The 13,366-nt window shown below is 29.5% G+C and overlaps 1 protein-coding gene across 4 annotated transcripts; it reads left to right on the plus strand.

Moving 5' to 3' along the window:
* The first annotated feature begins 7,749 nt into the window (after positions 1 to 7,749).
* Positions 7,750 to 11,493, plus strand: LOC107613556 (G-type lectin S-receptor-like serine/threonine-protein kinase At4g27290). 4 transcript variants are annotated; one of them, XM_088497606.1, is made up of 8 exons: positions 7,750 to 9,222; positions 9,298 to 9,438; positions 9,526 to 9,653; positions 9,734 to 9,944; positions 10,187 to 10,424; positions 10,537 to 10,687; positions 10,773 to 11,078; positions 11,239 to 11,493. In XM_088497606.1, the coding sequence occupies exons 1-7, from the start codon at positions 7,947 to 7,949 to the stop codon at positions 11,076 to 11,078; spliced, it is 2,451 nt and encodes an 816-aa protein (XP_088353732.1). In that variant the 5' UTR covers positions 7,750 to 7,946; the 3' UTR covers positions 11,239 to 11,493. The 4 variants fall into 4 exon arrangements, with proteins under 4 accessions (XP_088353732.1, XP_016171098.1, XP_088353733.1 ...); XM_016315612.3 differs by having other exon boundaries at positions 9,298 to 9,435; XM_088497607.1 differs by lacking the exon at positions 11,239 to 11,493 and having other exon boundaries at positions 10,773 to 11,235.
* The last annotated feature ends 1,873 nt before the right edge of the window (positions 11,494 to 13,366 follow it).

The raw sequence follows: 13,366 nt of genomic DNA on the forward strand, positions 1-13,366 counted from the left end.
AATAACTATTTACACACCTACTAAAAATAAATATTCGATATATTTATTATTCACATTATTTAATATTTTCATTGTCTACCTGTATTTTTCCAAAAAAAAAAAAAACATAGCATCATTGGTTAATTTTCTAAAAGTCTCTCAGAACGAAATTATTAAAAATGGAATAGGGAAAAATTATTCCGATTAATCAAAAGGAAGTTCCAATCCGACACGCCTACTTTTTCGTCATTTTATTATTTTATGGTATATATATAATAAATTTCTTTTGATCAATATAAAGCTTCCACCTGTAGATACATTGGATTAGGGATTTAGCTAGGCTACTACTCCAATGAATAACTTGTTCAATGTTTTAACAACCATGGTTGATTTTTGTGAGGTGGCTCAATGATGTGAAGCCACGTTATAAAACAAGTGATATAGAAGTGTTTTTGTGCGTACTTTGATAAAACTTATTTCTGATGGAGAATATTCAATTAATAATCTTACAAAATAGGAGTCAAATCTTAATTAATTCAGTTCGTCTTCTAAAAAGACCTAATTATTAATCATACATATTTATATGCATTAATATTATAGAAAGAATTTTAAGTGTACTGAAAATATCAGTATTTTAATTATTTTAACTATTAATCTGAATTATAAAAAATATATATAATATATATTAATTAAAATCAACTGTTAAAATAATTGAAATACTAGTATTTTTCAGTACATTTAAAATTTTTTCAATACTATATATTCCATGGTTCCATCTTGTTGACCGTTTACTTTATAGACACAGTTCAAAATTATCTCCTTGTTGAAACACAACCATCAATTATGATATTAATTATATTGGTCAGCATTTGAATAGTGCTATTCTATTACTATTATCTTAACATAGTAAAACTTGAGTGACAATTTTGACCTTTTTGACATCTTATTTTATCGTCATGCAGATTAGAAAGGAGAACAATATGGACAGATATTGTCGTTTTGCTAGTAGGTTTTTTTAAGTTAAAATGAAAGATTGGGTCAACGATAAGGATTTTTTATGGTGAATTTTATTTTATTTTTTTTAAAATAATATATAATTTATTCTCTGTGAATTGTCAATTTTTGATTGATTGATATTTAAAAATAGATTATTGTCCCTATTTTTAATTTTTGTTTGCCGTTGAACAAAACAAAATTTTTTTTCCTCCAAATTTAATCACTCTTTTTTCTTCTCATGACTTTCCCTCTATTTTAAAACTATTATTAGTCTTAAACTATAGTGAAAATTATTTAGTTATGGAATTATAATTATTCATTATTGTTATCGAATTATTTTTCTTATTAGTAAGGTGAGATAAATTGAGCAACTTTGAATTTATATATCAATGCTTCTTTCTGTAAATATGGACCAAATTGAATAATTTATGTCCTCAAACTGATATTATGTGTATTCTTGGATTTTTGGTGCTTTACGATTTTTTTAGTTATTGAATTTTTGTTGGACTATCGAAATAAAACCCTCTTGTGCAGAGCTGAATCAAAAGATAGCCAGATGACAATTTTTATATTTGATAATGATCTTAAAATGGAGTGAAAGTTAAGTCACGAGAGAAAGAAAAAGAGAAAGAGAATTATTGAACTTGAATTTAAACCAGTAGAAAAAATAAAGCATTAATTAGGAGTTTTTTTCTTTTTTGTTGTTTATCGGCGATAAAGATTTGGGGGAGGAAGGAGGGTTTGTTTGTTAATTTTTTAAAAATTATTCAATGATTTATTTTAAATAATAAGTTATTAATTAAAAACTGACCATATTATGATTAAATACTAATTTTCGTTAAATTTAAACAACTCAAGTTATTAATATAGTGAGTAATCTTATTAAAATATCGACAAATTAAAAATTGACACATCATAGAAAATAAATTACATGTTATCTTAGAGAAAGTTAAATAGAATTCATTTTTTTTATATATTTAAATAATAATATTTCTAATAAACACTTTGTTTTATATTTGTTAATAAATAAAAAACTCATGTATTTATATTTCTAATTTTTAAAAATTATGAGTGATTTTAAAAGTATTTCAAAATTTTTTAAAATTAATTTATATTTATTAAAATTTTAATATAATCTCATATATTAATACAACAACAACAACAAAGCCTTGTCCCACTAAGTGGGGTCGGCTACATGAATCAAACGACGCCATTGTGCTCTGTCATGTATCATGTCTACAGAGAGACCGTTTACATGCAGATCTCGTTTGACCACCTCATGGATGATCTTCTTAGGTCTTCCTCTGCCTTTTGCCCTTTGTCCATCTTCCATCTCATCCACCCTCCTGACTGGATGTTCTATCGGTCTTCTTCTCACATGTCCAAACCACCTGAGACGCGATTCAACCATCTTTTCCACAATGGGTGCTACTTCAACTCTCTCCCTTATATCTTCATTCCTTATTTTATCCAATCGCGTATGACCACTCATCCATCTCAACATCTTCATTTATGCCACACTCAGCTTATGTTTGTGCTCCCCTTTAGCCGCCCAACACTCCGTACCATACAGCATAGCCGGTCTTATAGCGGTGCGATAGAATTTACCTTTAAGTTTTAAAGGCACTTTTTTGTCGCATATAAAACCAGATGCACTCCGCCATTTTGACCAACCTGCTTGGATCCTATGATTTACATCCTGTTCAATCTCTCCATTATCCTGTATGATGCACCCAAGATATTTAAAACTTTTAACTTTTCGTAGGATGTTTTCTCCAATCTTCACCTCTATATTGGGGTTTTCCCTTCTCAGACTGAACTTACATTCCATATATTCCGTCTTGCTACGGCTTATGCGTAGACCATACACTTCTAGAGATTCTCTCCATAACTCCAATTTCTTATTTAGGTCTTCCCTTGACTCTCCCATAAGGACGATATCATCGGCAAAAAGTATGCACCATGGCACAGGCTCTTGGATGTGCTCTGTGAGTACTTCCAAGACCAATGTGAAAAGGTATGGACTTAAGGATGATCCCTGGTGTAATCCTATACCAATAGGGAATTCCTCTGTCACACCACCTTGAATCTTCACACTAGTTGTGGCCCCATCATACATGTCTTTAATTGTCCGAATATATGCGATCCTTACTTTCCTCTGTTCTAAAACCTTCCATAAGACCTCCCTTGGTACCCTATCATACGCTTTTTCCAAATCAATAAGCACCATATGTAGATCCCTTTTTATTACTACGATACCTCTCCATCATCTTTCTTAATAGGTATATCGCTTCAGTGGTAGATCTGCCTGGCATAAATCCAAATTGGTTCTCTGTTACTTGTGTCTCTTTTCTCAACCTCCGTTCTATCACCCTTTCCCATAACTTCATAGTATGACTCATAAGCTTAATCCTTCTATAGTTTCCGTAACTTTGTATATCCCCCTTATTCTTGTAGATAGGTACCAAGGTGCTCTTTCTCCACTCATCAGACATCTTCTTTGACCTTAAAATCTCATTAAAAAGCATGGTTAACCAGTTGATGCCTTTTTCTCCAAGACCCTTCCAAACCTCAATTGGGATATTATCAGGTCCTACTGCCCTGCCATTTTTCATCTGCTTTAGAGCCTCTTTTACCTCGAAGTCTCGAATCTTTCGATAGTAGTCAAAGTTTTGATCTTCTTCCCTTGTGCATAAACGACCAAGGCTCGGAAGAGTCTTCTGTCCCTCATTAAATAACTCGTAGAAGTAGCTCTTCCACCTTTCATTAATCTTCTCCTCTTGAGCCAATACCTCTCCATCCTTATCCTTTATGCACTTAACCTGATCCAAATCTCTCGTTCTTCTTTCCCGACTCTTTGCGATTCTATATATACCTTTTTCTCCTTCTTTCGTGTCCAAAGACTGGTAGAGACCCTCATATGCTCTTGTTCTTGCTTCACTTACAGCTACTTTTGTCTCTTTTTTAGCCGCCTTATTTTTTCCCAATTATCTGCATTGCGGCATAAAGACCACTCTTTAAAGCATTCCCTTTTTATCTTTATCTTTTCTTGTATACTCGCATTCCACCACCAGGACTCCTTGTCTCTTGGTCCTATTCCTTTAGATTCACCAAAACTTTCTTTTGCTGTTCTTCTAATAACTTCTGCCATCTCCCTCCACATCTCTTCTGCGCTTCCATTCCCATCCCACTTTGCCTCTTCTCCTACCCGTCTTTGGAAGCTTCTTTGTTCCTCACCTTTCATCCGCCACCACCTCGTCCTTGGGTTCTTCGTATGATGTCTTTTCCTCAACTTTTTCTCAACGCGAAAATCCATGACGAGCACCCTATGTTGTGTTGTCAAACTCTCTCCCGGGATAATTTTACAGTTAATGCAAAATTTCCGGTCGACTCTCCTCAACAAGAAGAAGTCGATTTGAGAGTTTGTCATGCCACTCTTATAGGTTATAAGATGTTCGTCTCTCTTTTTAAAACATGTATTTGCAATGAGAAGATCAAAGGTTGAGGAAAAGTCCAAAATAGTTTTACCCTCGGCATTGATCACCCCGAAACCATGGCCTCCGTGGATACTCCCATATCCAGTCACTTCTCTCCCAACATGGCCATTTAAATCTCCTCCTAAGAAAATCTTATCTCCCAAAGGTATGCCTTGAACCAAACTCTCTAGATCCTCCCAAAATCTTATCTTGTGTTGTTCGTCCGAACCCACTTGCGGTGCATAGGCGCTAATCACATGGTACGCACCTCCCTCCACCACAAGTTTGATAGAGATGATCCGATCTCCCACTCTCTTGACATCCACTTCTTCCTTCTTCCACTGCTTATCCACAATTATTCCAACCCCATTCCTATTCTTCACCTTTCCTGTATACCAAAGTTTGAAACCAGAAGTATCAAACTCCCTAGTCTTTGCACCAACCCATTTCGTTTCTTGTAGGCACATAATGTTAATCTTCCTCCTTGTCATGGTGCCCACCACCTCCATGGACTTTCCTGTTAGAGTGCCTATGTTCCATGTCCCAAATCTCAACCTTCTGTCGCTTCGACCTTTACCTTTGTGAACTAGCTTATTTACCCTCGTCCGTTCACGAAAACGCGAGAACCCTTGCTCATTTAACACTACATCCGGGCACCGATGCATCAGCTCTTTCTTTGACACCGTACTCGAGCCATACGATGCATTGCTTCTGGGCAACGACCTAGCTTTAGCGCAATAATGTCTTTGATTCATGTCATGGGGGTTCGGCTATATTTTTATGTTGGTTGCCGAAGACCTAACACAACCCTCCTCCTTTATCCGGGTTTGGGACCGGCTATATACCTCATTAATAAATATTTAAATTTATTCTTATAATTATATCTGTTATATTTTTTTAATTTAAAAATTATTTTACTAAACATAATTATTTTTTGTGTGTATAATTTATTAAAAGTTATTTTTATTTTAATTTACTAAATATAAATATTACAAATTTTAAAAAAAATTAAAAAATCAACTTTAATAAACTAATTTTAAAAAATAAGAATTTTACAAAACCAACTCTAAATGGCAGTACTAGGGGTGTTCACGAGTACAAATAATCTGATTACCCACTCAAAATCAATTTGAGGCTATTGTATTGGTTCTAGATCTAATGATAATTGGGTACAATCGAATCTGACCCGATCAAATTCGATTTTAATTGGTTTGGGTATTGGTTCTAGAATCGCAGAACCCGAACCAACCAAATTACCCAATTAGTTTAATATTAATTAAAATATAAATAAAATCTAATAATATATATACAAATTTATCTCTTATGTTAGTTATTTAAGTTTGAATCTGATGATGTATTATTTTTTAATATTATTATTACATATTTATATTATTTAGATTTTTTTTTAATTTTTAAATTTTATTTTCAATTGGTATCCAATTACTTAAACCGATTGAATCTGGGTTTAATCGGTTTGAATTGATTCAGATCCACTCACTAAAAATTATAAATCTAAACCAATATGAACCAAATAAAATTTAATCAGTTCAATTATCTTTTTTTTTTTAAATTTGAACAAACCAGACCCGTAAATATCCTTATTTAGTACTTTGATAGTTTGATGACAATTTAATATTTTAATATAGTTATTAAAAAAATTTAAAATGTAAATTAAATAAAAAAATTCTCATTTAGATATGAATAAAATATCAGAAAAAATAAAAATAAAAATAAAAATTTTATATTTTAATTTAAATTTTAAAAAATAAATTATTATTTTTATTTTAAAAATTTAAAATATTGAAAGGCTTATTCATGAATTAATAAAATTGATTTTGTAATCATAAAAATGAGTAAATTATTTTTTTCATAAAAATTTAAAATATTAATAAATCTATCGATGAATGAAATTAACGTTTGGATACTTTTTGTTACAAATATTATGCTTCGTGGATCACACTTTGGTTTATTTTTGAACAACTTTTTAGCATTTTAAATTTTTATGTGTAAAAAGAGTAGTTTATTAACTAAAAAAAATTGTTTTATAAACTTAATGCAAAACGAAATGTTAGTAACTCCAAAATATTATTCAAAATCATTCTTCAATTCATTAACATATATAGAAGCATATATTATTGGGAATTTTGATAATTTTTTTAAGAAAAAATACTTTAATATACGGGTCTCAAAAAAAAAAAACATTAGGGACAAACTTATAATTTTAAAAAATAGTAGGATTAATATTTTTTATTAAATATTAATCAATATATTGAGTTAATAGTTTACTTTTATATTATTAAAATTTAGGGTTTAATATTTAGAATTTTAAAATTTAATATTTAAGAGCAATAAAGTTAGACGATCAAATTAAATATTTTACTGATCAAGTCAAATCTTTTTCTTCAACAGTGTTATCTTTTTCTTTTTCATTTTTTTTATATATATTTAGTAAAATTATTAAGCACATAAATTTTGATACACAATATAAAAATATTGGAATATAATACAAAAATTTTAGTACACAGAATACAAATTTTAAAGGATTATATATTTAAAACATTAATACTAAACCAACAAAGTACATAAATTTTGATACATAAATATAATGCACAATACAAAAATTTTGTAGAAACTACATATCTAAAACATTATTAAATTATTCAACTAATAAAATACATTTGTATCAAAATTTTATGTGCTATACGTTAAAATTTTTTTGTTATTTACAAAATTTTTTATGTTATATTAATAAGTTATGTGCTGTATGTAAAAATTTATGTATTATGTGTAAAAATTTATATTATATCAATAAGTTTTTCTACTATTCAATAAAAATGTCTATATTAAAAAACCGTGAAAAAAGAGAAGCAAAATATGTGATCTATGCGTGCCTTTTATTTTATTTTATTATTTTTTTTGAGCTTCTATCAATTTAATTAAATTTAATTAAAAAATATTTGTACATATAGCAATAGCATTACTATTTTAAAATTTAAATTTGGATAAATATTATAAAAATAATAAATTTTATTAGTAAGTATTCTATAATTTTTTTTGTTCGGAGAAAATGAAGTAACAAATTACAAGGTAAAACACTTATCAATTTTTTCTCACCATAACTAAGGATGTATTATATAGCATTAGGTGGCATTCATGATATCATCATTAGGCTAATTTTGATCATTTTGTGTATGACGGCATACCAATATAATATATAAAACACAGATGGTGTAATAAACAAGCTGCTAACTGATATGTATTTAGTCTTATATTATTGACTAATAATAAACCTAATCTGGTCATCTGAAGTGAACAATTGACAAATTCGTGTTACGCAACACAATTTTTTCCCCCTAAACACCAAAATAATAATAAGAAAAGGTGAATCAAGAAGCAACTTTCAACTTTGACATGAAAGCAATTTAAGGAAACCTTATATTAACACATTTTCTGATTTTTCTGCTTATAGAGAGAGACTTAGATTCCCACTGCAAAATGGAAGGCTTTACAATAATGATTCTGTTCTTCTTCTTTCTGATGAACTATATGGTGGTGGCTTCAACTGCAACGGACACTATAGATTCACTGCAATCTATCAGTGATGGTGAGACAATAGTTTCTTCTGATGAAATCTTTGCATTGGGATTCTTCAGCCCTGGAACTTCCAAGAACCGTTACGTGGGAATCTGGTTTAACAAAGATCCATCCAAGACAGTAGTTTGGGTTGCAAACAGAGAAAAACCCCTCACTGACTCCTCAGGGATTCTGAAGCTCAACAACACTGGAACTCTAGTCCTTCTTGATCGTAACAATAGTGTTATTTGGTCCTCCAACACAGCAAGATCCGTCATGAATCCAATTGGAAAGCTTTTGAATTCAGGAAATCTTGTTGTGCAAGAAACAAGTAATAATGGTGCTAGCAAAGAAGATTTTGTATGGCAAAGTTTTGATTATCCATCCGACACGCTCTTGCCTGGACAGAAGTTAGGAACAAATCTAAAAACAGGACAGAATTGGTATCTAACGTCTTGGAACAGCTCGGACGATCCATTTCCAGGTAGATATACTTTAGAATTCGATGTCAATGGATATCCTCAATTAGTCCTTAAAGATGGAGGATCCAAAAGATGGCGTGCCGGATCATGGAATGGAGTTCAATTCAGTGGAACGCCACAAGTGAAAGAAAACTCAGGCTTTAGATATAAATATGTTTCTAACGAGGAAGAGATATATTTTATGTATGAACTTATCAATAATTCAAACCCTCATAAAGTGGTTCTAACGCCGGAGGGAATCAACCAGAGAAGCCAGTGGAATCCGGACACATCGAGTTGGACCAACTTGGCGAGGTTACCGGCTGATGATTGTGACTACTATGAAACATGTGGAGCTTATTCTAGTTGTAATGTTAACAACTATCCAATGTGTAGTTGTTTGGATGGATTTGTGCAAGATAATTATAAGGAGGAGCAAGGTTTATCAGATGGTTGTGTAAGGAGAACTTCATTGGATTGTAATGGAGATGGGTTTTTGAAGTATTCAGGGCTGAAATTGCCAGATACAGAAAGATCATGGTATAGTAGAAATATCAGCATTGAAGATTGTAAGATGTTGTGCTTGAAGAATTGTTCATGTATGGCTTATGCAGCTTTGGATATAAGTGAAGGCGCAAGTGGTTGTTTGATGTGGTTTGGTAATTTAAATGATATTAAAGTTCTGACTCCATATTCTCTTGAAGATATTTACATAAGGATGGCTGCTACAGAACTAGGTATAAATACTTTCTAATTTTTTTAATTAATTAATTGTTTATTTTTGTTTAACGGGTGTATTTTTCTTTTTATAGAAGCTATTCAGAAAAATAAATCTCACAAATCAAACATCCGAAAGAAAAGGACGATCATCATAGTTTGTGTCTTATCTTTTAGTGTTTTAATCATATGCTTGGCCTTCATCGTCTTTAGATGGAAGATACGAAGAAAAGGTAGTTAAGTAACTCTTATATTATTTAAGTAATGTGGGGAAACAGAGCATGTATTGCATTTACATATCACATATGATACTACTTATGCAGGTGTAATGAATGACTATGAGGAAGATCTACAATTGTCTTTGTTTGATATGTCCACAATTTCTTCGGCAACAAATAATTTTTCAGCTGATAACATTTTGGGAAAAGGTGGCTTTGGTTCGGTATATAAGGTAATGGAACCATTTTACTTTTGTTTTACAAAGCTATTGAGAATCATAATCTTTTGCCTATGTGTTTTTATAACTTTCAGGGTGTATTAAAGGATGGGAAAGAAATAGCAGTTAAGAGACTCTTACAAAATTCAAGTCAAGGAATCCAAGAGTTCAAAAATGAAGTTATGCATATTGCCAAACTTCAGCATAGGAATTTAGTGAAGCTCCTAGGATGTTGCATTTATGCAGAAGAAAGATTGCTAGTCTATGAATTTATGCCCAACAAAAGCTTGGACTACTTCATATTTGGTTTGATTTCAGAAAACCTTTATGATCATTCAATTAAGTTGCAACTGTACTCTAACTTGGTGAATGAGAATTCTTTTTTTTTTCTTTGAAAAATATATAAAAATGAATTTATATGAAACAGATTTTCCACTTATGATTTCTTATTAAATTTTGAGATAATCTGTTGATCCATAAACTATTTAATTATTTCTCAACTTACAATCTTACTACAAGAAAGATATAATTGGCTACTTTTTGGACAGATGAAAAGAAGAGCATGTTACTAGATTGGACAAGGCGCTTTGACATTATCAATGGAATTGCTCGAGGTCTTCTTTATCTTCACCAAGATTCAAGACATAGAATAGTTCATAGAGATCTTAAAGCTGCAAATGTTTTGTTAGACAGTGAAATGAATCCAAAAATATCAGACTTCGGGCTAGCTAGAAGTTTTGGAGGGAACGAAACTAAAGCAAACACTCGGCATGTTGTTGGAACTTAGTAAGTCTCTTATGCTTTGCAGATTATTAATATGGGTATGTTGTATGTATGATGGCTTGGCTATAGGTTTGATTTTTTATCCTTTTCTTTTCCTTTGGTTGGATGTGCGCAGTGGATATTTATCACCGGAATACATAATTGATGGAGTTTACTCAATAAAATCTGATGTATTCAGTTTTGGTGTATTGCTGTTAGAAATAGTGAGTGGAAGTAGAAATAGAGGATTCATTCATCAAGATCATCACTTTAATCTTCTAGGACATGTAAGTGTGTAACTGAATTTTAATAATCACCTTTGTTATATCTGCTTCTAATCTTAACCACAAGCTTTGCAATATACATATGCAGGCATGGAAACTATTTATGGAAGACAAAGGGTACGAAATAATTTATGCTCCAATAAGAGATGCATCTAATTTATCTTCAATGCTAAGATCAATTCATGTGGGACTACTTTGTGTGCAAAAAAGTCCAGATGAAAGGCCAAACATGTCATACGTTGTTCAAATGTTGAGTAGTGAATCCACACTACCTCCACCTAAAATGCCTGGATTCTTCACAGAAAGAGAAATGGTTGATGAAGGTTCTTCTCCAAGTAATAACAGAACATACTCAATCAATGATGTCACAGACAGCATATTGGAGGCTAGATAGGTAAAGTTTCATACGGAGATCAAGAGATTCTTGTATATATACTCTAAAAGTTAAGAACGTCTTAGACATCAATTATATTTTAAGAGTTTTATATTGTATAAACATACTACTGTACAAGTTAATCTAGTATACCACTATGAATATTGCTTCTTTGAAACAGAGTTAATGCAAGAAATGGTGAACCAGCTCCCATGTGCTCAAAGCAAATGTGGCTTCTGAAAATCAGATGATCAAGAAACTTGTCAAGAGCTTAGCAGGTTGCAGCAGGAAGCTGGAAATCAAATAAAGTGTTGAAATATATATAGTCTATATAAATCTGATTCTTCTAAATTTGTTTTTCAATTGTTATAAAGAAAAATAAAAGCAATCTACATACAATTAAAAGATAGTCAAACTATAACATAACTCTTTTTCACAATTTTCTTTTGAATTGTCAACATCCATAAATTGTACATTATAATATTTATTCTTAAATTATTACAAAGAATAAAAAAAAAATAATTTCAACTTAATTTTCAAATATCAAATAAATTAAGAGAAAATTCCACTCTCCTCTTCTGCGAGATGCTAAAATGACACTCCCCTCCCCTTTATTTTATAAATATACATTTCCCTCCCTTCTAATTTTTAAAAAACCTCCTCTTTAATCCATTTTAAATTTTTTGTGTTAACTAATGTTAATTTTATCCATTTAAAAAAAATAAATTATTTTTTATAAAAATATCCTTTAGTAAAAATTTTATTTTTTGTCATTAAATTTTGCTTACCAAAATACACTTTAATAAATTATTTTTTTATTGATTAAATTGTATTTTTATCAAAATATTTTTAAAAAAATTTAATAATTAAATTAACTTTTTAAGATTTCCTTCAATAATTTTTTAATTATTAAATTATGATTTTACCAAAATTTTTGTTAACAATTTTTTTTATTTTACTATTAATTTTTCGATATCAATATATATTATTTTAATATTAAAAAAACTCTTAGTAAGATTATTTTTCAATATTAATATATATTAATTGTTATACATATTAATAATGGTAATATTTTTTATTTAATGTTAAAATAATATACATTAATATTAAAAAATTAATAATAAAATATAAAAAAATTATTAACAAAAATTTTGGTAAAATCATAATTTAATAATTAAAAAATTATTAAAGAATATTTTAGAAAAAATAATTTAATTATTAATATTTTTAAAAATTATTTTGATAAAAATAGAATTTAATCAATAAAAAATAATTTATTAAATGGTATTTTGGTAAGTAAAATTTAATGATAAAAAAATAATTTTTTTGTTAAAGAATATTTTTGTAAAAAATAATTTTTTTTTGAAAAATAGATAAAGTTAATATTAGTTAATACAAAAAATTTAAAATGGATTAAAGAGGAGGTTTTTTAGAAGTTATAAGGGAGAGAAATGTATATTTTATAAATAGAGGAGATGACAGTGTCATTTTAGCATCTTACAGAAGAAGAAAGTGTAATTTTCTCATAAATTAATCTTGACTAATTTCATATTGTTATATTCTCTCTCTCTAAATAAGTAAATATGCAACGTTTCAACATATCTTGAATAAACAAATTAAAGCGAATGTCTACTTTAATTGTGACAAACAGCTATATAAAAATTATAAAAGTGTCTATAATGTGCATTTAGCTATTTAGAAATAATTATACACTTGCTTCTTTCTCACTTTTATATAGTTATATAATTGAAAGAAAAAATGAAACGTAGCATCATTGTTTAATTTTCTAAAAGACTCTCAGAGCTAAATTAAAAATGAAATAGGGAAACATTATTATTCCGATTATTCTATGGTATAATAAATTTCGTTTGATCAATATGTAGCTTCCACCTGTAGATACATTGGATTAAGGATTTAGCTAGGGTACTACTCCAATGAAATAACCTGTTAAATGTTTTATCCATGGTTGATTTTTGTGATGTGGCTCAATGATGTGAAGCCACGTTAAAAAAAAAAAACAAGGGATATAGAAGTGTTTTTTTGTGTACGTTGATGTTAACATTCTGACCGAAATAGGAGTCGAATCTTAGTTATATTAATATGCAGTAATATTATAGGGTGGCTATTTTCATGAAGATTTTATCATTGTTATTATGTGAAGATATTTTATTTTAATTATTGAATAATAAATTGTAGGATAATTTACTTAATTAAATTGTTTTACTCTCAATATTATGTAAATATATTATTTTTAAATTTAATACGTAAATACATTGTTTCACGTATCTATATAAACCGTTATTGGCAGT

This window comes from Arachis ipaensis, chromosome B8 (genome assembly GCF_059453495.1).
Source record: "Arachis ipaensis isolate K30076 ecotype BB chromosome B8, ASM5945349v1, whole genome shotgun sequence".
NCBI lineage: Eukaryota > Viridiplantae > Streptophyta > Magnoliopsida > Fabales > Fabaceae > Arachis > Arachis ipaensis.